The 20,918-nt window shown below is 44.8% G+C and overlaps 1 protein-coding gene across 2 annotated transcripts in view; it reads left to right on the top strand.

Annotated features, from left to right (window-relative positions):
* Window positions 1-20,918, top strand: part of BTAF1 (B-TFIID TATA-box binding protein associated factor 1) — an 80,906-nt gene that overhangs the window by 6,333 nt on the left and 53,655 nt on the right. For both annotated transcript variants that reach the window (XM_069753802.1, XM_069753803.1), the window contains exons 2-4: window positions 12,620-12,743; window positions 12,855-12,969; window positions 13,791-13,937. In XM_069753802.1, the coding sequence (XP_069609903.1) occupies window positions 12,620-12,743; window positions 12,855-12,969; window positions 13,791-13,937 (386 nt within the window). The remainder of the gene's footprint in view (window positions 1-12,619; window positions 12,744-12,854; window positions 12,970-13,790; window positions 13,938-20,918) is intronic.

Genomic DNA, 20,918 nt, shown 5'->3' with positions numbered 1-20,918 from the left:
TGGGACTGGGGACTGCCCCTGTTGGTTCTCTTTAACCACGCAAGTTCTGGTTTTGAAGTAATGTCTATACAATGTACATGGCAAAATGACTAAGTTACTCTCCATAAGCTGGGTTCATTGCCTCTGTCTACTCATCAGTTTGTAACTTTTGTCCCAATCTTAAAAGGGCAGACGGGTGAAATAGAGGCCACACAAGATAGCGCTCTACTTCATTAAAGTGGGCCACCTGTCAAGGGTTCTACCCAAATCCACTTATTGAGGGCTTCAGATGGGGCCACTGATGTATGGCCAAACGCGATGTGTACCGTCTGCTGCTCTGTAGTAACGAGCAACAAGACAGCTATTTAGTCTTATCCTATGGATATGCCATGAATTTGTCCTTAAGTAAACCTTCAGTCAACCACCATCATGATGCTCCTTAAATAACAATTCTGCGTGTCAAATCCAGTTGTTTTTTTTTCTTGTTTAAAGAGACTTGTCACCTGAATTTGGCGGACTATGTACGGTAAATGCCCTGTTTTCGGTCCGATGGGCGGTGTTTCTTCTTTTTTCCTCCACCCCATCCTTCCTTGCTGTCCGCAATATTTTCCGGAGTTGGAGTAAATGTCCTCCATAGTTTGCGCTTGCGCAATGAAATCGTGTCTCGCGCAGTATGCTTTGCCCATCTGCGGGCAAAGCTGAAAAGCTCCTGGAGCACAGAGAAATACTTCCAGAACATAGTGCACCGGCGCATGCACAGTAATGCTTTTCAGCTTTGCCCGCAGATGGGCAAAGCATACTGCGCGTGCGTGAGACACGATTGCGTTGCGCACGCGCGAACTATGGAGGACACCTACTCCAATTCCAGAAAATATTGCGGACAGCGGGGAAGGATGGAGTGGAGGAAAAAAACACCGCCCATCGGACTGAAAACAGGGCATTTACATAAGCCGCCAAATTCAGGTGACAGTCCCTTTTTAAAGGGAACCTGTCACCCCCAAAATCGAAGGTGAGCTAAGCCCAGCAGCATCAGGGGCTTATCTACAGCATTCTGGAATGCTGTAGCTAAGCCCCCGATGTAACCTGAATGATAAGAAAAAGAGGTTAGATTATACTCACCCAGGGGCGGCGTCAACGGTCCAGTCCGGGGCCTCCCATCTTCTTACGATGACGTCCTCTTCTTGTAGTCATGCTCTGGCGCAGGCGTACTTTGTCTGCCCTGTTGAGGGCAGCGCAAAGTACTACAGTGCGCAGGCGCCGAGAAAGCTCAGAGAGGCAGACAAAGTATGCGTAAGAAGATGGAAGGTGCTGGACCGCGATGCCCATCGCACCGGGACCGCCCCTGGGTGAGTATAATCTAACCTGTTTTTCTCCAGTCACCTTCCACGACAGCGGTACTGGAGGATGTCTCCCCGCCCTAATAGGGGACAGGAAACACAAAGAGGTTAAATACCCTCCCCTTCCTGCCACCTCCAGTGTTTTTCCTGTCCCCTTTTGGGGCATGAAGAGGTCCTGCGGTAGTGCTGCCGAGGCCGGCGATCGGAGCACTCGCATCTTACCTAGCCGGGCAGCCTGGGTCGGGATGTATCTCCTCCCTGTAGCGCTGCTTCCGTCTCCCCACATGGTGCGGACTCGGGACTTTTCTCCGCTCCTCCCGCGCTCCTTCGGGAGTAAAGCGGAGCGGTGTGGTGCAGCCGGGGTCCCCGGCATTTTCCTCCTCGCTTCTTGGCCGGAAGCAGTGAACGCGCGAACCGGAAGTACCCGAACTTCCGGTTCTCGGCATGTGCGTTCCAGCGGTGGAACGCACGCGCATCAGGCTGCAGTTTCTGTTGGCGGCATAGCGGTCTTTCCCCTACGCCTGGGACCGGGAGGAGGAGCACAACATCGGACGCAACTGCCACGGTATTTAACCCTGGTAGTCACCTCCAGGTAAGGCCCCCTGTCTGACTGACTGGACTTCAGTACTGACTGACCATGGAAGGTGACAGGTCTATCTCTGCTTCTGCCGAGCCCTGCGTCCTCCCTCCTACCGTGAGTAGTGGGTTAAGGTCCCTCTATCCTTGTATTCCTTAGGGTGCCATATACTTAGTCCCCCTTCTCTCTCTTTTCTAGGGAGACAAGGCCTCTGCCCCTAGGAAGGACAGATCTTCCAAGACAAAAACGGAAGATCGTAAATGCGGTGTTTGTGCATCAAAGCTACCTTCTTCTTACAAGAAGAGACTGTGCCAGCCCTGCACCGATGAAATAATTCGCTCAGAACAGCCATCCTTGTTTGAGAGCATTAAATCCCTCATTAAACAGGAAGTGCAATCCTCGGTATCGGCCCTTTCCCAGTCTCTGTTACCTCCGCCTCCTCCTCCTAAAAAATGGAAGACGGCGCCGGTTTTCTCTGACTCAGATTCTGGTGAAGTTCATTCCTCCGGTTCAGAGGATTTGTGGGAGAATGAGGGCTCCACTTCCACCCCCAGAGAGGAGAGTAAAAAATATTATTTTTCCTCAGAAGACATACAGGAGTTAATCAGTATGGTCAGGGGGACAATGGGTGTTGAGGAGGAGGAGGAGAAGCCATCGGCGCAGGATGAGATGTTCGGTGGGTTGAAACCTAAAAAATTAAAGGGGTTCCCCATACATGAGAATGTACAGAGTCTCATCCTTCATGAATGGGAATCTCCTGAAAAAGGTCTTTCTGTTCCTTCTGAGCTAAAAAATCGCTTTTCCCTAGATGGAGATGTCTCTCTGTGGGATACACCTAAAGTAGACGTGCAGGTCTCTAGAGTGTCCAAAAAGACAACCCTCCCTTTCGAGGATTCGTCCCAACTCAGAGACCCTATGGACCGCAAAATGGAGAGTTTGCTAAGAAGATCGTGGGAGACTTCTACCAATCTCCTGAAAACAAACATTGCGTCCACCTGCGTGGCTAGATCCCTATTTCGTTGGCTCCGCACGCTGGAAGACCACCTTACCCAGGGAACATCTAGGGAGATAATATTAGATTCTCTTCCGCTTCTCCAGAAAGCTACGGGCTTCCTGGCCGATGCTTCGGCAGAGTCCGTAAGAGTGGCTGCCAAATCAGCAGTGCTCTCTAACTCAGCCAGGAGAGCTCTATGGCTCAAGTCCTGGAGTGGGGATATAACGTCTAAAACAAAACTATGTGCCATTCCCTTTCAGGGCCGCTATCTATTCGGGCAGGCCCTGGATGATATTCTGGATAAGGCAACGGACAAAAAGAAAGCGCTTCCGGAACAGAGAAATCCGAAGAAACGTTTTTTTCGTCCCTCAAAGGAGCAACCCTTCCAACGGGAATTCAAAGGGAAAGGCAAAACAGGACGCTGGAGCTATCCTAAAGGAGGGAAAGGTAGGAACATCCTGGTTCCCCAGTCCCAGCAGACCCCGGACAAACAGTGACTACGCCCAGGGCGTCGGGGGGCGTCTCTCGAGCTTCATCAACCAGTGGAGGTCCATTTCGTCGAACCAGTGGGTACTCGACACTATCCAAAATGGACTGAAATTAGAGTTCGAGAGCCCTCCCCCTCATCACTTAAGGATAACCTCGTTACAGAGTCTCAGTCCTCAGGGCGCATTCCTTTCCGGCCTCCAGAACTTACTCCAGGAGGGAGTAATTTCCCCAGTACCTCAGCAAGAAATTGGCAGAGGACATTATTCCCACCTGTTTCTGATCAAGAAACATTCGGGGAAGCACCGAATTATAATCAACCTGAAACCCCTGAATCAAGTAATAACTTACAGGAGGTTCAAGATGGAGTCGGTCAAAACAGCGATCCCTCTGATAGGACAGGACTGGGAGATGGCTACAGTGGATCTGAGGGACGCTTATTATCACGTCCCAATCCATCCAGAGTTCCGAAAGTACCTAAGATTCGCAATATCTCAGGATCGGGAGATAGTACACTACCAGTTCAACTCCCTTCGGAATCGCCTCAGCTCCCAGAGTCTTTACAAAGATCATGACAGAAGCCATTATATTCATCCGTCTCCAAGGGATCTGCATAGTACCCTATCTGGACGATCTACTCATTGTCGCTCCCTCAGTTTCCCGCCTCAGAGCCGACTTAACAAGATCTCTGGAAATCCTAAAATCATTGGGTTGGATCCCAAATCTAGAGAAGTCGGACCTTCGTCCCTCCAGGAGGAAGAAGTTCCTAGGAGTCCTTCTGGACTCAGTCGAGGAGTTCCTTTCTGCCCAGAGAACGTCAACTCGATCTGGTACAGAAGATTTCGGCATTCAAAACCCTGAAGGCTCCTACTCTACGACATTCTATGTCGGTGCTGGGATCTCTAACATCTTGTATCCAGATGGTACCTTGGGCACAAGCCCACTCGAGAGCTCTCCAGACTCATGTCCTATCATCCTGGAACGGTCAGCAGAGTTCTCTCTCCAAGAGAGTTTGCCTTCCCAATCATGTCAAGATATCCCTGACATGGTGGCTACAGGTTCGAAACCTAAAAAAGGGGGTCAGTTGGGATCAGATCCCACTAAAGACACTAACATCGGATGCCAGTCAAAGGGGATGGGGAGCTATAGTCGAGGGATCCCATTTTCAGGGCACCTGGGGCCCAGACATCAGAGCAAGCTCCTCAAACTTCAGAGAACTGAAAGCGGTAGAAGAAGCATTAAGAGCTGCATCCTCCCTTGTTCAAGGACACCATGTCAGAATATATTCCGACAACATGACCACGGTAGCATACCTGCGTCATCAAGGAGGCACAAGATTCAAGAAACTAAAGATTGTAGCCTCAAACATTTTTTTTCTGGGCGGAGAGAAATGTTCTCTCTATCTCAGCAATTCACCTGAAGGGGTCAGCCAATACCCAAGCAGATTTTTTGAGCAGAAGGGATGTGCATCCAGGAGAATGGTGTCTGGACCAGGAGGTCTTTCTCTCCCTGATTTCCAGATGGGGGATCCCAGAGGTGGACCTTTTTGCCAACGGTCAGCATGCCAAGCTAAGATCTTATTTCTCGGTAAATATGACAGACAGAGCACTGGGCATGGATGCGTTCTCTCACCCGTGGAGGTTCAACCTTGTTTATGCATTCCCTCCGATCCCATTGATATCGAAGACTCTACAGAAGATCAGATCGGAACGAGTTACGGCAATTTTGATTGCGCCAACATGGCCAGGAAGGAGTTGGTACAGCGCCCTGTTAGACATGGCTCAGGAAGATCCAGTGTATCTACCCCAGAAGGAAAATCTTCTTCGTCAGGGTCCATTGCTGCATCCAAACCTTCACAGATTGAATCTTTCGGCATGGCTTCTGAGGCCGAGATACTAAAGGCAAGAGGTCTCTCGGATGGAGTAATTCATACTCTCCAGAACAGTAGAAAACCCATAACAAATGCTATTTATGCCAAAATCTGGAAGAGGTTTTCATCTTGGTATCTTCCAGATATTCCTGACCCTTTTCATCCAAACATTGCCAAAATTCTGGACTTTTTGCAAAAGGGTCTGGAGTTGGGTCTTAAGCCTAACACTTTAAAGGTACAAATTTCTGCACTTGGCTCCTATTTCGATCAGGATCTAGCCAAACATCGGTGGATCAGGCGCTTTGTTACTTCAGCAACTAGAATCCTTCCCAGAGTTCTCAACAATACTCCTCCTTGGGACCTTAATCTGGTCCTTAAAAGTCTAACTCAAGATCCTTTTGAACCTTTATCTCAGATTTCATTAAAGGTTCTTACCCTAAAAACGGTCTTTTTAGTGGCTATTACTTCTGCCAGACGGATAGGGGAACTACATGCTCTATCCATACAAGAGCCTTATTTGAGGGTAACATCTGATAGTATTATCCTGCGTCTAGACCCTACTTTCCTACCTAAAGTTACATCAGACTTTCATAGAGGTCAGGACATAGTGTTGCCCTCATTCTACCCGGATCCTTCTAATGTGAAGGAGGAGTCCTTCCACACTCTGGATGTCCGCAGAGTGGTTTTACATTATCTCTCACAAACAGAGAGTTGGAGGATTGACCAAAATCTCTTTATTCAACTCTCCGGGAAGAACAAAGGCAAAAAGGCTACGAAAAATACTATCGCCAACTGGATTAAACAAGCCATATCTCTGGCATACTCATCCCAGAATCTACCACCTCCTCCATCACTGAAGGCCCATTCTACACGGTCGGTGTCAACATCATGGGCAGAGAGAGGTGACGCTTCTACGGAGCATATTTGCAGAGCTGCCACCTGGTCATCAGTACATACGTTCACCAGGCACTACAGGCTTGATTTCAACCGGGATTTAACTTTCGGCAGAACAGTTCTGCAGGCGGTTGTCCCCCCCCTAGAAATTATTTGTTGGTACTACTCCAGTACCGCTGTCGTGGAAGGTGACTGGAGAAAATAGAATTATTCTTACCGTTAATTCGGTTTCTAGGAACCTTCCACGACAGCACTAATTTCCCTCCCTATCTGATGATTTATTGGATGATTCCTGCACTTAAGTGGTAACTATACATACTACTGTGTCCAGAAAAAACACTGGAGGTGGCAGGAAGGGGAGGGTATTTAACCTCTTTGTGTTTCCTGTCCCCTATTAGGGCGGGGAGACATCCTCCAGTACCGCTGTCGTGGAAGGTTCCTAGAAACCGAATTAACGGTAATAATAATTCTATTTTCTCATCTTTCAGGATACATTGGGGGCTTATCTACAGCATTACAGAATGCTGTAGATAAGCCCCTGATGCTGGTGGGCTTAGCTCGCCTTCGATTTTGTGTGTGACCGGTTCCCTTTAAGGATAAGTTTGTAAGTGTGTTCCCAGGATCAGATCTGCACATGTGGGTCTGACATGGCGCCGCCCAGTTGGTTGTCTTGTACTGCAGCTTCCTTTACCTTCAGGTGCTGATCCAGTAGTATAAGGCTTTATGTATTTGGTCTAAAGATTATATACTTAGCTTGGAACAAAGGCAGGAAGGGTGGAGTGATGAGCTCAAAGGTTTTATCGCTGGGTAATAGCTTTCTAGTGGAGCTAAGTGTTTGTGCTGATGTTCGGTAGCTTGATGATGAGCCATTACCTGTGATCTGCTATGGTTCATACTTGGCTTCTGTGTGAGAAATATTACTTTGCGATATTTCCGTTTTCATTTTCCATCTGAGGTGTATAGATAATGTTCTTCTGTAATGTTCCTATACAAAACTCTGGGGGGAGTCACTGATCCTAAGTGAAGGGGCCACATTGGTAAAGCTGCAGCCACTCATTTCCTGCATGGCGGCTCCTTGCTTGGTGATGTGATCAGTGCACCACTGAGAAGGGAAAATTCAGAAAGGGTCACGGCGCCAAATCTGCGCTCTGGTCCAGTCATTCCCAGAGGTTTGACCGCCCCTCCCAGAAATATGGACTGCACATTCTGGAAATATGGCATCACTTTAAGAGAACATGTTTCAAGCTTTTTAAAAATCTTTTTTTTACTTTCTCGCTTCATTGGGGGCACAGGTTACCATGACTTTTTTTCCTGCAGCAAAACCTACCGTAAGTGCTTTTCAGGAAATAAGCTGCGGCAAAAACTGGTTTTTTTTGTGCGTGTCTTATTTATTTATTTTTTTCTTGAGTGGGTGAAAAACCCTAAAAGTGACATGCTCTATGTCCAAAAAACATGCAAAGCACAAAATACTGATTGAAAAAAAAAAAAAAAAAAAGCAATGTATGCATGAGACTTCTGAATCCCATAGGCTTTTTGATGGTGCTGTGAAAGCAGCTGAAAATTAGCATAAAAAAGCAGCGAAAACTCCCAGTGTGAATATGGCCTTGAAAGTTGTTTTTTTTTTTTTTTTCTTTCAGAATACACCTATACCCAGGCACAGATGTTTTTATTCACACTGGAAATGTTGGATTTTCACTAACTTTCCAAGCTTTGTTTAAAAGTACATATTTAATCAAGTTTTTAGTTTTTTGTTTTTTTTCTCCTCTTCCCACTTTCTCATTGCTTTTTATGGTGAGAGAACTGCAGAAATACTGAGAATTGGCATCTTGCAGTTTTTCATTTGTCAGAAAGAAAGCGTGCATGACAGACAGCCCTGGCACACCAGCCTGACCAAAGAACTGAGGCGAGCTTCCATTGCTGCAGAGCGGAGATGGAAAAGATCCCACTCCAACGAGCACTTTATCGCATTCAAACAGTGCCTCACTACTTTCAAGACCACATTCGCCACAGCTAAACAAACCTACTTCTCATCTCTCTCATCCTCCCTGTCTCACAACCCTAAACAGTGTCTCACAACCCTAAACAGTTATTCAACACCTTCAACTCTCTCCTCCGTCCCCCAGCACCTCCTCCCTCCCCACTCATCTCAGCTGAAGACCTTGCCTCATTTTTCAAGCAGAAGATTGAGAACATCAGAGACAGTTTTAGTCGACAACCCCCAGAGCCCTTCCTCCCAACTACCCAGCCCTCCACCTCCAAAACCAACTTCTCCACTATTACAGAAGATCAACTCTCCACTCAACTCTCAAGATCGCATCTCACCACCTGTGCACTTGACCCGATCCCATCCCACTTCATCCCAAAACTCACCACAGTCTTCATCACAACCCTAACCCATTTCTTCAACCTATCACTAACAACTGGTGTTTTCCCCTCAAGCTTAAAACATGCCTCAATCACGCCTATCCTCAAAAAGCCCTCACTTGACCCATCCTCTGTATCTAGCTATCGCCCAATATCACTTCTCCCCTATGCCTCAAAACTACTGGAACACTACGTCCATCTTGAGCTGTCCTCCCATCTCTCTTCCTGTTCCCTTTTCGACCGCTTAGGCTTCTTTCACACTAGCGTCGGAATCTCCCCGTCGCAATGCGTCGGGGAGAGATTCCGACGCTAGCGTTTAACGCTTTGCACAATGGGTGCAGCGGATGCATTTTTCCGGCGCATCCGCTGCCCCATTGTAAGGTGCGGGGAGGCGGGGGCGGAGTTCCGGCCGCGCATGCGCGGGTGGAAAAAGCGGTCCGTCGGGAGAAAAAAAGTTACATGTAGGGTTTTTTTTTCCCGACGGTCCGCCAAAGCACGACGCATTCGTCGCAAGACGGATGCGAAGTGTGCAAATCCGTCGCAAATGCGTCGCCAATAGAAGTCTATGGGGAAAAAACTTTTGCAGGATGCGTTTTTTCTGCAAAACGACGCATTGTGACGGATTTACAAAAAACGCTAGTGTGAAAGTACCCTTACAGTCTGGCTTCCGGTCACACCACTCCACTGAAACTGCCCTAAGGTCACCAATGACCTATTAACCGCCAAGAGCAAGCGACACTACTCTATCCTCCTCCTCCTGGACCTGTTGGCTGCCTTTGACACAGTGGAACATTCCCTATTACTACAGACCCTCTCATCCCTTGGCATCACAGACTTGGCCCTATCCTGGATTTCGTCATACCTGACCGAACATTCAGCGTCTCCCATTCACACACCACCTCCTCACCTCGCCCCCTATCTGTCGGAGTCCCGCAAGGTTCAGTTCTAGGGCCCCTGCTCTTCTCCATTTACACTTTTGGCCTGGGACAGCTCATAGAATCTGAGTTTTCAGTATCATCTCTATGCTAACGACACACAGATCTACAGCTCTGGACCAGATCTCGCCCCCCTACTAACCAGAATCCCTCAATGTCTGTCCGCTATTTCATCCTTCTCCGCTAGATTTCTAAAACTTAACATGGACAAAACAGAATTCATTCTTTCCCCCCCATCTCACGCGACTCCCCAACGTACCTATCCATTACAGTAAACGGCTGCCCACTCTCCTCAGTCCCACAAGCTCGCTGCCTCGGGGTAATCCTTGACACCGATCTCCCCTTCAAACCACATATCCAAACCCTTTCCACTTCCTGCCACATTCAACTCAAAAATATTTCACGGATCTGTAAATTCCTAAACCAAGAATCTGCAAAAACTCTAGTCCATGCCCTCATCATCTCCCGCCTCGACTACTGTAACCTCCTGCTCTGTGGCCTCCCCTCTAACACTCTTGTACCCCTCCAATCTATTCTAAACTCTGCTGCCCGACTAATCCACCTGTCCCCCCGCTATTCCCCGGCCTCTCCCCTCTGTCAATCCCTTCACTGGCTCCCCATTGCCCAGAGACTCCACTACAAAACCCTAACCATGACGTACAAAGCCATCCACAACCTGTCTCCTCCATACATCTGTGACCTCGTCTCCCGGTACTTTCCTGCACGCAACCTCCGATCCTCACAAGATCTCCTTCTCTACTCCCCTCTTATCTCCTCTTCCCACAATCGCATACAAGATCTCTCCCGCGCATCACCTCTACTCTGGAATTCTCTACCCCAACAAATCAGACTCTCACCTACCATCGAAACCTTCAAAAAGAACCTGAAGACCCACCTCTTCCGACAAGCCTACAACCTGCAGTAACCACCGATCGACCAAACCACTGCACGACCAGCTCTATCCTCACCTACTGTATTCTCACCCATCCCTTGTAGATTAGTATAGAAAAATAGTAGACAAAAAAAGCGCAAATAGGGTCTTATCCCCAGGATTGCTACTAATCAATTGAGAGAACTGCTCACCTGGTGGTACACAGTACAGGCGTGTAGTTTGTCAGCTGCTGCAGATCCACAGGTCGGCGCTGCGACCTCTCAGAACCGTTAAAATAGATCGTGTGGAAACTTCCTGAAGAAGAAGCCATGAGCTTCGAAACGTGTTGAATAAACCACCCGAACACCTTACAATTATATCTGGATCGATTATTTGTCGCAGCAGCGCGGATTTAATCCACATTTTATCTATTTTAACGATCCCTTGTAGATTGTGAGCCCTCGTGGGCAGGGTCCTTTCTCCTCCTGTACCAGTTGTGACTTGTATTGTTCAAGATTACTGTACTTGTTTTTATTATGTATTATGTATACCCCTCCTTACATGTAAAGCGCCATGGAACAAATGGCGCTATAATAATTTATGAAATCTTACAGCTTTTGTTGCTACTATAGAAAATAAAAAATCTTTTTGGTTTGCCTAAAAAAGGCAGCAAAAAACACGTGAACAGTCTTGGTCGCTATCCCTGGCTCCAGTGCTTTGACTTCCATCACGGCTTCTGTATCATTGCCAGCAGAGCTGCTGTGATGTCGCTGACTTTGTATCCAATAATTGCGCTCAGTGGGTCTGTATAGGCTGAAGGCCTGCTCAGACTCCCTGAGCTCACTCTTTTTTTTTTTTTTTTTTCATTTGCCCCATCTTAGTGGGATACAGTAGGGACAGAGTACCTGATTCTAGAACTGGAGATAGATATAGATATATATAGTAAAACAATGATCAAAAAAAAAAAAAATATATATATATATATATATATATATATATATATATATATATATATATATATATATATATATATATATATATATATATATATATATATATAATTTTTTTTTTTTTTGATCATTGTTTTACTTGCTGTAGTTCTCTAAATGATCTTCTGCCTTTTTATAGTCCTTTAAATCAATGAACCATGGCTGAACCTGCCACAATCTCCATTTGGTTACTGCAGATCCACTCCTATTCTTATATTTTGTACAGCCTTAAGATGGAGCAGTAAAAACCTGCTGACATTTTCCCTTTTTAAGTGGGTTATTTCAAACATCAGGCGTGCAGCACTCTTCTTCCTTGTGGCTTGGTGCGTGATGGGGCGGCGGTGCGCTCCTGATTGACAGCTTGGTTGGGCGGCATAGCTCAGTCACCGGCCAGAACTGCGCTACGGTGCTGCTAACAGGCACAAGAGCGCTGAAGCTGACCGCATCCTGGGGTTCAGTGTGTGCCTCTTCCCCAGGAAACTGGCCACCTCCTGAGGTGGCAGGTAACCATGGCAATGTGCTGTAAACGTTATTAAATTGACTGCCGAGGTAAATTGCAAAGTTGCTAGTTTTGACAAGTACTCTACAACTTTACCAATTAAGACGCGACAACTCCTTTATTAAATGCTGCTTATTTTGTATGTATTTTTTTTACCTCTTACATCTTGTAGCGTCTTGTTTTATGGCTTGGAACCTCATGTGGCAGTGTGTACTGTGCTGCATGAAGCAATCCTTATGCTCATCATGAGCTCCCTTTTTATTGTTTCTTAAAGTACATTTTTCCATGGAATGAGTGCTGACGTCGCCCATAATCGGACACCTGGCAGTCGGCTGCAGTCTGTTCTCTCATTCCTGATATCTACACATTACAGCTCTTCTATTGTGTACATGCAACGGAAAAAAATCATCCTAATTGCCATAAAACCGAAACAGATGCAATAGATAGAAAGGGGAAAAAATGAAATTCCCATAATCCAGGAGGTTGGCCGAGAGATGACTACACCTGACTTATACGCAGAGAGATCTTCTCAGTCTCTTGCCTGTAATTAAACCTTAGCTTATATATTAGAGAAAATGAGGAAGCCCTTCAGTTAAAAAAACAAAAAACCCTTCTTTCATGTAGTTGGGTCTATTTTGATATTTAACAAGTATTATGGCTAAAACTGACTGTAGCTACACGCACATGAGTCTAAGGAGGAATGGGGGATATCACACGGTCTGCTGTATGGACACCCCTGCCCCTTCTGAAGCAATCTATCCATCTTGACAGTAGCTTTCACTACGATTCAGTGACAATGACGCACCTTGCATTTCCCTTTTCAGATTAGACCGTCTTTTTATATTACTGGACACCGGGACGACCCCAGTAACGAGAAAAGCAGCAGCCCAGCAGCTCGGAGAAGTGGTCAAACTGCATCCACATGAGCTCAACAACCTATTGAATAAGGTGACACTCTTTCCCATAAATATATGTAATATTTTTCTTTTATTTGTTTGGGTTTTTTTATTGTTATCCAGTAATTTTCCTATCTAATATCCACTTTCCTTCATTTTTCAGGTCCTGATCTATCTGCGCAGTCCAAACTGGGATACACGTATAGCTGCTGGTCAAGCCGTCGAAGCCATTGTGAAAAATGTGCCAGACTGGAGCCCAACCACTAGAATAAAAAAAGGTAAACTTGGTTTGATAACGCCGTCCAGAAGCGATTAATTTCTACTCAACCAGCCGACTATCTGATGTGATATCTCAGATGTCAGGAGAAAGAAGGATAGGGCATGTTGAATATCAACATGCCTGATCCTTGCTCACAAAATATAAGGTACTGCTGGAGGTGTAGCATTTTATTACACCCCCGCTGTTAGAAATACATGCCTATGTATAGGGAAGAAGAGTGTTTTACTGATATCTGGTGTATGGTCACCTTTTGTAAATGGTTGTTTGAAAACTAGATTCATTAAATTTTTTTTTTTCTTTTCACTAGTCTAACTAGGTACAGTTAAGAGTGTTCAAGTCTCTCGGATGCTCTTAGTTGCCATGGAGTTATCATATTTTAATTGCTTTTCTGTAAGACAATCCTCCTACAGCTTTCTTGCAAAAAGATCACAGATCAAACAGATTTGTTTTGATCTCTTGCCCCTCATAAATATGAATAATTTAAAGGGTGAAAGAAATTGCCAAAAATAAAGCAACCCACTTTCGTGTTCTGCTCTACTGTGGGGGTCAGGACCCCCACTAATCACACGGAATACCACTTCGAAGTGTGCAGCTCCCGCCTGAGCTGTGCGCAGCATTGTGTGGGCAGAATAATAAGTGTAAGGGTCCGTTATCCACTCTGTGACCCAGACCCCACTGATTAGCAGCCCCTGGGATAAATATATTACATATATATTTCTAAATCATAGTCCCATTTTAAAGTCTGCATTAATAGAATTACGGGTGCTTTTTTTTTTTTTTTTATTTCATCAATTTTTTTTTTTTTTCTTTTGTTCCTAGAGGCCGGGTCAGAGTGTTCGAATGAAGAGTCGTCTGCATCAGACAGGCTGAGCTTTGAAAGATTTGATATATCGAAGTTATTAAAACATGGAGCTTCCCTCCTCGGCTCTGCAGGGGTTGAGTTTGAAGTGCAAGATGACAAGACAGGTACGTTTCGTATTGAATTAAGAGAAAATCCTAAAAAAAAAAAAAAAAAAAAATCTATAAGCCCAGGATTAATTCTGGGTTTGGGCAGGATCTGGCAGGAGGCATTAATGCAGTAAGATGACAGCTAGTCATGAGGTGCTTGCTTGTCGTGGTGAGAAGTATATAAACATGTAATATCCCAATCCTTCTGGGAGATGCAGTGAGCAGCTGTCTCTTACATTGATCTCTAGTCTTTTGACACAACTTGGAAAAGCTGCTAATGTTTTGACATTGATCCCTATCCGTTCTCCTTGTGTGTCATCTGCTTCTTTGCATTCCTTAGAATGGCACCAAGGTTTTCCTTCTGCATAAGACTGCCTATAAAGCACTTTATATATTCTCCAGTCTGCCATACTGGGGATTGGGCTTTAACATTTTGCTCTCACAGGCCTGTGGCTGGGGAAATGGAAATCTGATGCTTAGCTGGCAACATTAACCCCTTCACTACCTTGTGATTTTTCCAATTTCGCTTTCGTTCTTTGCTGCCTTTCTTCCCAGAGCTATAACTTTTTTTTTTTCTTTCTTAATTTCCATTTATATAGCCATGTGAGGGTTACCGTATATACTCGAATATAAGCTGACATTTTCAGCCCATTTTTTGGGGCTGAAAGTCCCCCTCTCGGCTTATACTCGAGTCATACCTGGGGGTCGGCAGGTGAGGGGGGGGGGGGTGTAATTATACTTACCTGCTCCGGGCGCGGTCCCTGGACATCCCTGCTTCTTCCAGTGCTGCAGCGTCTTCCAGTACTGAGCGGTCACATGGTACCGCTCATTACAGAAATGAATATGCGGCTCCACCTCCCATAGAGTTGGAGACGCATATTCATTAATGTATGAGCGGTAACGCTGCCCGCTCAATACAGGAAGAAGATGCAGCGCTGGGGAAGAAGCAAGGGACACAGTGCCAGGAGCAGGTAAGTATACGGGGAGGGGGAGCGCATCGCTGCGAGATATTTACCCCTCCTCGTTCCAGTGCGGCTCTGTCTTCATCGTCCTCTGGCTGTGACGCTCAGGTCAGAAAGCGCGGTGACTTAGTTAGTGCGCGCCCTCTGCTGGACGTCAGTGCCGAAGATGGAGCCGCACGAGGAGCAGGTAAAAGTGCCGGGGTCCTGAGCGACGGAGAGGTGAGTATGTGTTTTTTTTTTTTTTTTTTTTTTTCTTATGGCAGTAAAAGCAAATGGGGCAAGTGGCTCTGCGGAGCATCTGTATGGGGCCATAACACTTGTGCAGCATTATATGGGGCAAGTGACTGTACGGATCATCTTATGGGGCTATAACGCTTGTGCAACACTATATGGGGCAAATATCTCTATGGAGCATCTTATGGGGCCCTTATTACCCTTTATGCAGCATTATATGGGGCATATTTTAATATGGAGCATCTAATGGGGCCCATCAAACTTTATGGAGCATTATATGGGGCTCCTGATTCAATATGGATATTCAAAAACACTTAACCTACTGATGTGTCAATTCATTTTACTTTTTGGTATCTATTTTTACTTTTGACATTTACCAGTAGCTGCTGCATTTTTCACCCTAGGCTTATACTTGAGTCATAAAGATTTCCCAGGTTTTTGTGGCAAAATTAGGGGGGTCGGCTTATACTCGGGTCGGCTTATAATCGAGTATATACGGTAGTTTATTTGAACGTGCTGTACTTTGAATGACACCATTGATTTTTATCATGTAGCGTACTGGAAAATTAGGGGGAAAAAAATTCCAAATGCGGTAAAATGGCAAAAGTGCAATTCCCCCCCCCCCCCCCTTTTTTTTTTTTTTTTTTATGGGGGGGGGGGGGGGGGGTATTATTTACCATGTTCACAAAGTGCTAAAACTAACCTGGTAGTATGATTCCCCCATGTCAGTGTGAGTATGCAGATACCAAACATGTATAGGTTTGTTTTTAATTTGGTAGTGAAAAATCCGATATTTGTAGGGGAAAATCATTTGTTGGGATCTGGGGTTGGGTGAGGGCTTTTCTGCGCCCTGAGCTGATGGTTTTTATTCATACAATTTTGGAATGGATGCAATCTTTTGATCGTCTGTTATATTATTGCAATGTTGCAGTGCCACTGCATCCCTGTGTGTGTGTGTGTGGTGTGTGTGTTTTTTTTTTTTTTTTTTTTTTGTGGGGATCCCTTTTCAGGGGCTCTCATGCAATTGTGGTATATCATTGGGCTATATTATACGTCTTAAAAAATGTATTACCGCACTTTTATAAAGGGATGAATAATAATAATAATGTCATTCCATGTCAAGTGAACCAATGATTTTTACCACTATATTTTTAATTCTTTTGAGATTTTATTTGGTAAGTGTCAGAGAATGCAAAATGTGAAGAAAAAAAAATTCTAGATTTTTCTTTTTAAACATTTTTTGATTTTCAAAGTTTGGAAAATGTGCGAATTTCGGTGTTGCCTGCCTTTACATTTCTCCCTATAACTCAAGCTAGAAAAAAGATAGAGAAACAAAATAAACACCATTCTACTCAGAACTGTACAGGCTTTCAGCACATATGTCACAAGAGTATCTTTGATAATTTACCTATGCGAACGCAAGCGCAAACTTTAAAACGCATTTCCGAAAAAAAAACGTTTAATTTAAAATTTTTCAAAAACTGCACATTTGCCTGCTATGCTCCTATCGACATCTGTACCAAAATACAAGCTGGGATCATATTTTAAAAAATAAATTGGTGTCAATTCCAAAATCTCGCATTCAGATCTGTTCAGCCTGTGGTGTAACAGTGAGGGGTCTGTATTTACCAAATCCATGATTTTTCGATATTACTGTGTTTTATGTTACAGCTTAGAAGCAGGAGAGGATAGAGGAGAAAGCTTTGTTAGGGCTGAGAATGAGCAGGGGTAGACGGTGAGTGCAGAGCAGATGACCGGCCGGCAGCTCGCGCCTCCACAGACCGTATTCACACCAAATCTTACCACCCATGCAACTCCCCAAATGGAGGGAGAAAAATATTCTTAACATCCAGTCCATGTATTGTACAAACCAGGACTACGAAGAGGAGGAGAGTTTGTGAAAACCTCGGTTACAGGAAGCAGGAAGGGGACTCTGCAATACCGGACTGTCATCCCATGTAGTGACACAGGAATAAAAACAAGGGTTTTTTCATTCAGCAAAGAGAGTGACGTCCATGATGTGGTAGAAGGCGGCACAAAATCTGCAATGGATGGCATAACTGGTGATGTGACCTGTGAATGATTGGCGCTGGTGGCGACTACTGGACTCTCCAAAGATTGTGAAAATGAAGGAAGTAGAAGTGAGTTTTCTGCAGCTTTTGGCCAGCGTCGTCCTTGGTGTATCCAAGAAAGCCAGACATTGTTAAAGTTAACAAAAATCAGATATTGACTCAGGTGGAGCCGAGCACCATGACAGCCGCACATACTGACACAAAAGGAAATGGCCACTGCTAGTAAGCGTTGATGGACAAGATGACATTTCACCCACTAGACGGGACACATTGATGATAAAAGGCCAGTGTACAAACCTACTATTAGTTGATTAGTTCATATTTTATAAAATGAGGTTTTAACTACTGTACTATTCTTAAACACTTCATCAATGACATGTTTAGTGATATAATAGAAAAAAAATAGTTACATGTATAAATAGGTGGTAAAAATATTGGTTCTTTTAATCTCGTTTTTAACATATAATTAGGATGAGACTGTATTTGGAAAATCGCACTTGAGGATATGATCATCTTTTTTTCTTTTGGCTTGTTCAATGAATTGAGGTTGAAAATGCTGAGCAAGTTGTGTTATGATGATTAAGGTGTGTTTATTCTGGCACTTCGGTATTTTTTTTTTTTTTGTTTCTTATAAATGTTGAATTCAATAAGTTTTAATTTGAAAAGAAAAAGGGAAGAAACTCGCAAACATAAAATCAGATGATTCAAGGCTTAAAAAAAATAAATTGACAAGTCCCAAGTTGAATCCCTGTACAAATATAAAAAAGAACACAAGTAACACACATGCATGTTTTCACAATTTTAAATCATACGTTTTTTTTTTCACAATTGCGCATCAAAATTTTGAATTTGATTTCTCCAAAACAAAATATCAAACAGTCTTGTGACATATCAAATGAAAGCTGGGACCGTTCTGAGAACAATGATGCCTCTGCTACCTTTTTATCTTAATTCTAGCCCAAGATATGATAAATGTAAAGCCATACCAGGCCAAAATCCGCACTTTTTCAAAACTTTAAAGATCTGTAAAAAATTACCGTATTTTTCTGACCATAAGGCGCACTTTTTTCCTCCAAATTTGAGAGGAAAGTGTGGGTGCGTCTTACGGTAGGGATGTAATGTGGGGAGGGGGCAGCAGCGAGTGGGATTGCACTAGGAGGCAGAAAAATGTCCCTGCCTGGCTTTAGGAATCAGCCCTGGGGAAACCACATGGTCCTGATCATTAAAGTGCAGTGAATATTCATTAGCTGCTTCCCCGCCCACCTGTCAGCTGAGCAATGAGTCCCTAGCAGCAAATGAATACTCCTTCACAGGGACACACATGGTTTCCCCAGTGCTGAATTCCTGCAGCAGCTGAGGAGATCTGTGTGTCTGGTGGAGGAGGCAGCAGCAGGGGCCAGAGGGGACAAGATCGCTGCATACCTGGCTGCCTGGCTGTACGGGATGCTGAGTGCTCCAGCACAAGGACCTGTGTGATGTCATCAAGAGGGCGGGCTGGAGCATCACATGGCAGTACAGAGCCCTCCCTCTTCTGATGTCATCACAGGTCTTGCAGACACCACACTACAATCTGCTGGCTTACTCCTGTGCTGTGGAGAGGCAACAAGAGGGAGCGCTCTGTGGTGTCATGGGATGCTCCAGCATTTTACCTCACCACAGTGAGGCTGGCTGCCACAATTAAAAGGTTAGTCACTACAACACACAATAAAGCACTCTGCCATCCCTCCACTCCAGTGATATTTTTCAGTGCTGGAGTGGTGCATTTAATATAAGCCCTGTGCCCCCATTCTTATACTCACCCTTCAGCATCTTCATACAGTACTTTACAGACACCACACTGGTCCCGTAGCTCCATCTTCTACCCGCAGCTTCCAACATAATAACATACTATTATATGTGGTGTTATTATATATAATAGTATGTTTGTTATTAAATATTTTACCACCTTTTTTGCTTCAAATTTTTTTCCCTATTTTCCACCTCTAAAACCTGGGTGCGTCTTATAGTCTGAAAAATACGGTAACTGATGAAGAAAATTCTAAACTTTTAATTTGTAATTAACTAAAGTTGTACTTCATAAAAACAAAAAATAAAAAAAATCTAAAGGCGTCAGGTAAAAAAAATATTCATATTTGAATCACTTGATATGGAATGAGCGAATATACTCGTTACTCGAGACTTCTTGAGCACGCTCGGGTGACCTCCGAGTATTGTGGGGGTTGCCTGGTTGCTAGGGAATCCCCACATGTACTTATGTTGGCTAACAGATGTAAGTCATTCAGCTGCGGCAAGAAAAACTAAATCTCAGAGCACTAAAAAATACTCAGAGGACCCCCGAGCGTGCTCGAGTAACGAGTATATTCGCTCATCACTAATAATAATGGTAATAATAATCTTTATATCGCGCCAACATATTCCGCAGCGCTTTACAGTTTCAAACACAACAGTCATAACAAACAACATTAACAATACAATAATTAAAGCAAAATAAGACTACCCTGCTCGTGAGAGCTTACAATCTACAATGAGGTGGGGGAGATACAAAGTACAGGTGTGTATTTACAATGATGCATTTACAATGATGGTTCAGCCATCTTCAGGGGGTGGGGGATAGATGGAGATACTGAATGGGCTACACACACACAAACATAAAATGACTTTGATTAGTGAACGTGATAGGCCGCTCTGAACAAATGTGTTTTGAGCGAGCGCCTAAAACTATGCAAATTGTGGATGGTCCTAATATCTTGGGGTAGAGCATTCCAGAGGATTGGCGAAGCGCGGGAGAAGTCTTGGAGTCGGGAGGTACGGATTAGTGCAGAGGTTAGTCGAAAGTCATTTGCAGAGCGCAGTGGTCGATTAGGCCGATAGACAGAAATGAGGGAGGAGATGTAAGGGGGTGCCGCACTGTGGAGAGCTTTGTGGGTGAGAACAAGTACTTTGAATTGTATCCTGTAATGAATGGGCAGCCAATGTAACGACTGCCGAAGAGCGGACGCGTCCCAGTAACGATTAGCTAGATGGACAAACCTGGCTGCCGCATTAAAGATGGACTGGAGAGGGGAAAGTCGAGTGAGGGGGGACGCCAATTAATAGAGCATTGCAGTAGTCCAGGCGGGAGTGGATCAGGGCGACCGTGAGGGTTTTTGATGTTTCCATGGTGAGAAAAGGGCGGATTCTAGAGATGTTCTTTAGGTGTAAGCGGCAAGAGCGGGCAAGAGATTGTATATGGGAGGTGAAGGAGAGATTGGTGTCAAACATAACACCCAGACATCGCGCCTGCTGCCGGGACGTTAATATAGTGCCACCCAAGGAGAGGGAAATGTCAGATTTCGGGAGGTTAGTAAACGTCGGGAGCAGAAGTAGTTCAGTTTTGGAGAGGTTGAGTTTCAGAGAGCGGACATGATTTTGATTTAAATAAACTTAACTTATCTAGAGGTCATGAGCTTAGAGGGAATGGGGATCTTACAAGGATCAATAAATTGCTGCCATTTAGAAGTGCTATAACCTGAAGACTCGGGGTTGGGAGTATATTGTCAGATGTAATTTAATCCATTGTCTTTACCATAGCCAGTGATGGCAGTCTAAGTACCCAGTACTATGAAAGGCCTTCTAAGCTTTCAAGCCATTTGTTACCTTTCCCAGTTGGCATCCAGAAGTTGTCTTACTAAAGGGGACTGTGCATCATATTTTTCATGTTGAGCTGGACACATGATAGAAGGCTGCAGAGC

Source organism: Ranitomeya imitator, chromosome 2, assembly GCF_032444005.1.
Source record: "Ranitomeya imitator isolate aRanImi1 chromosome 2, aRanImi1.pri, whole genome shotgun sequence".
Classification (NCBI taxonomy): domain Eukaryota; kingdom Metazoa; phylum Chordata; class Amphibia; order Anura; family Dendrobatidae; genus Ranitomeya; species Ranitomeya imitator.
The sequence above is the reverse complement of the archived record's forward strand: the minus strand, read 5'-3'. Positions and strand labels throughout refer to the sequence as shown.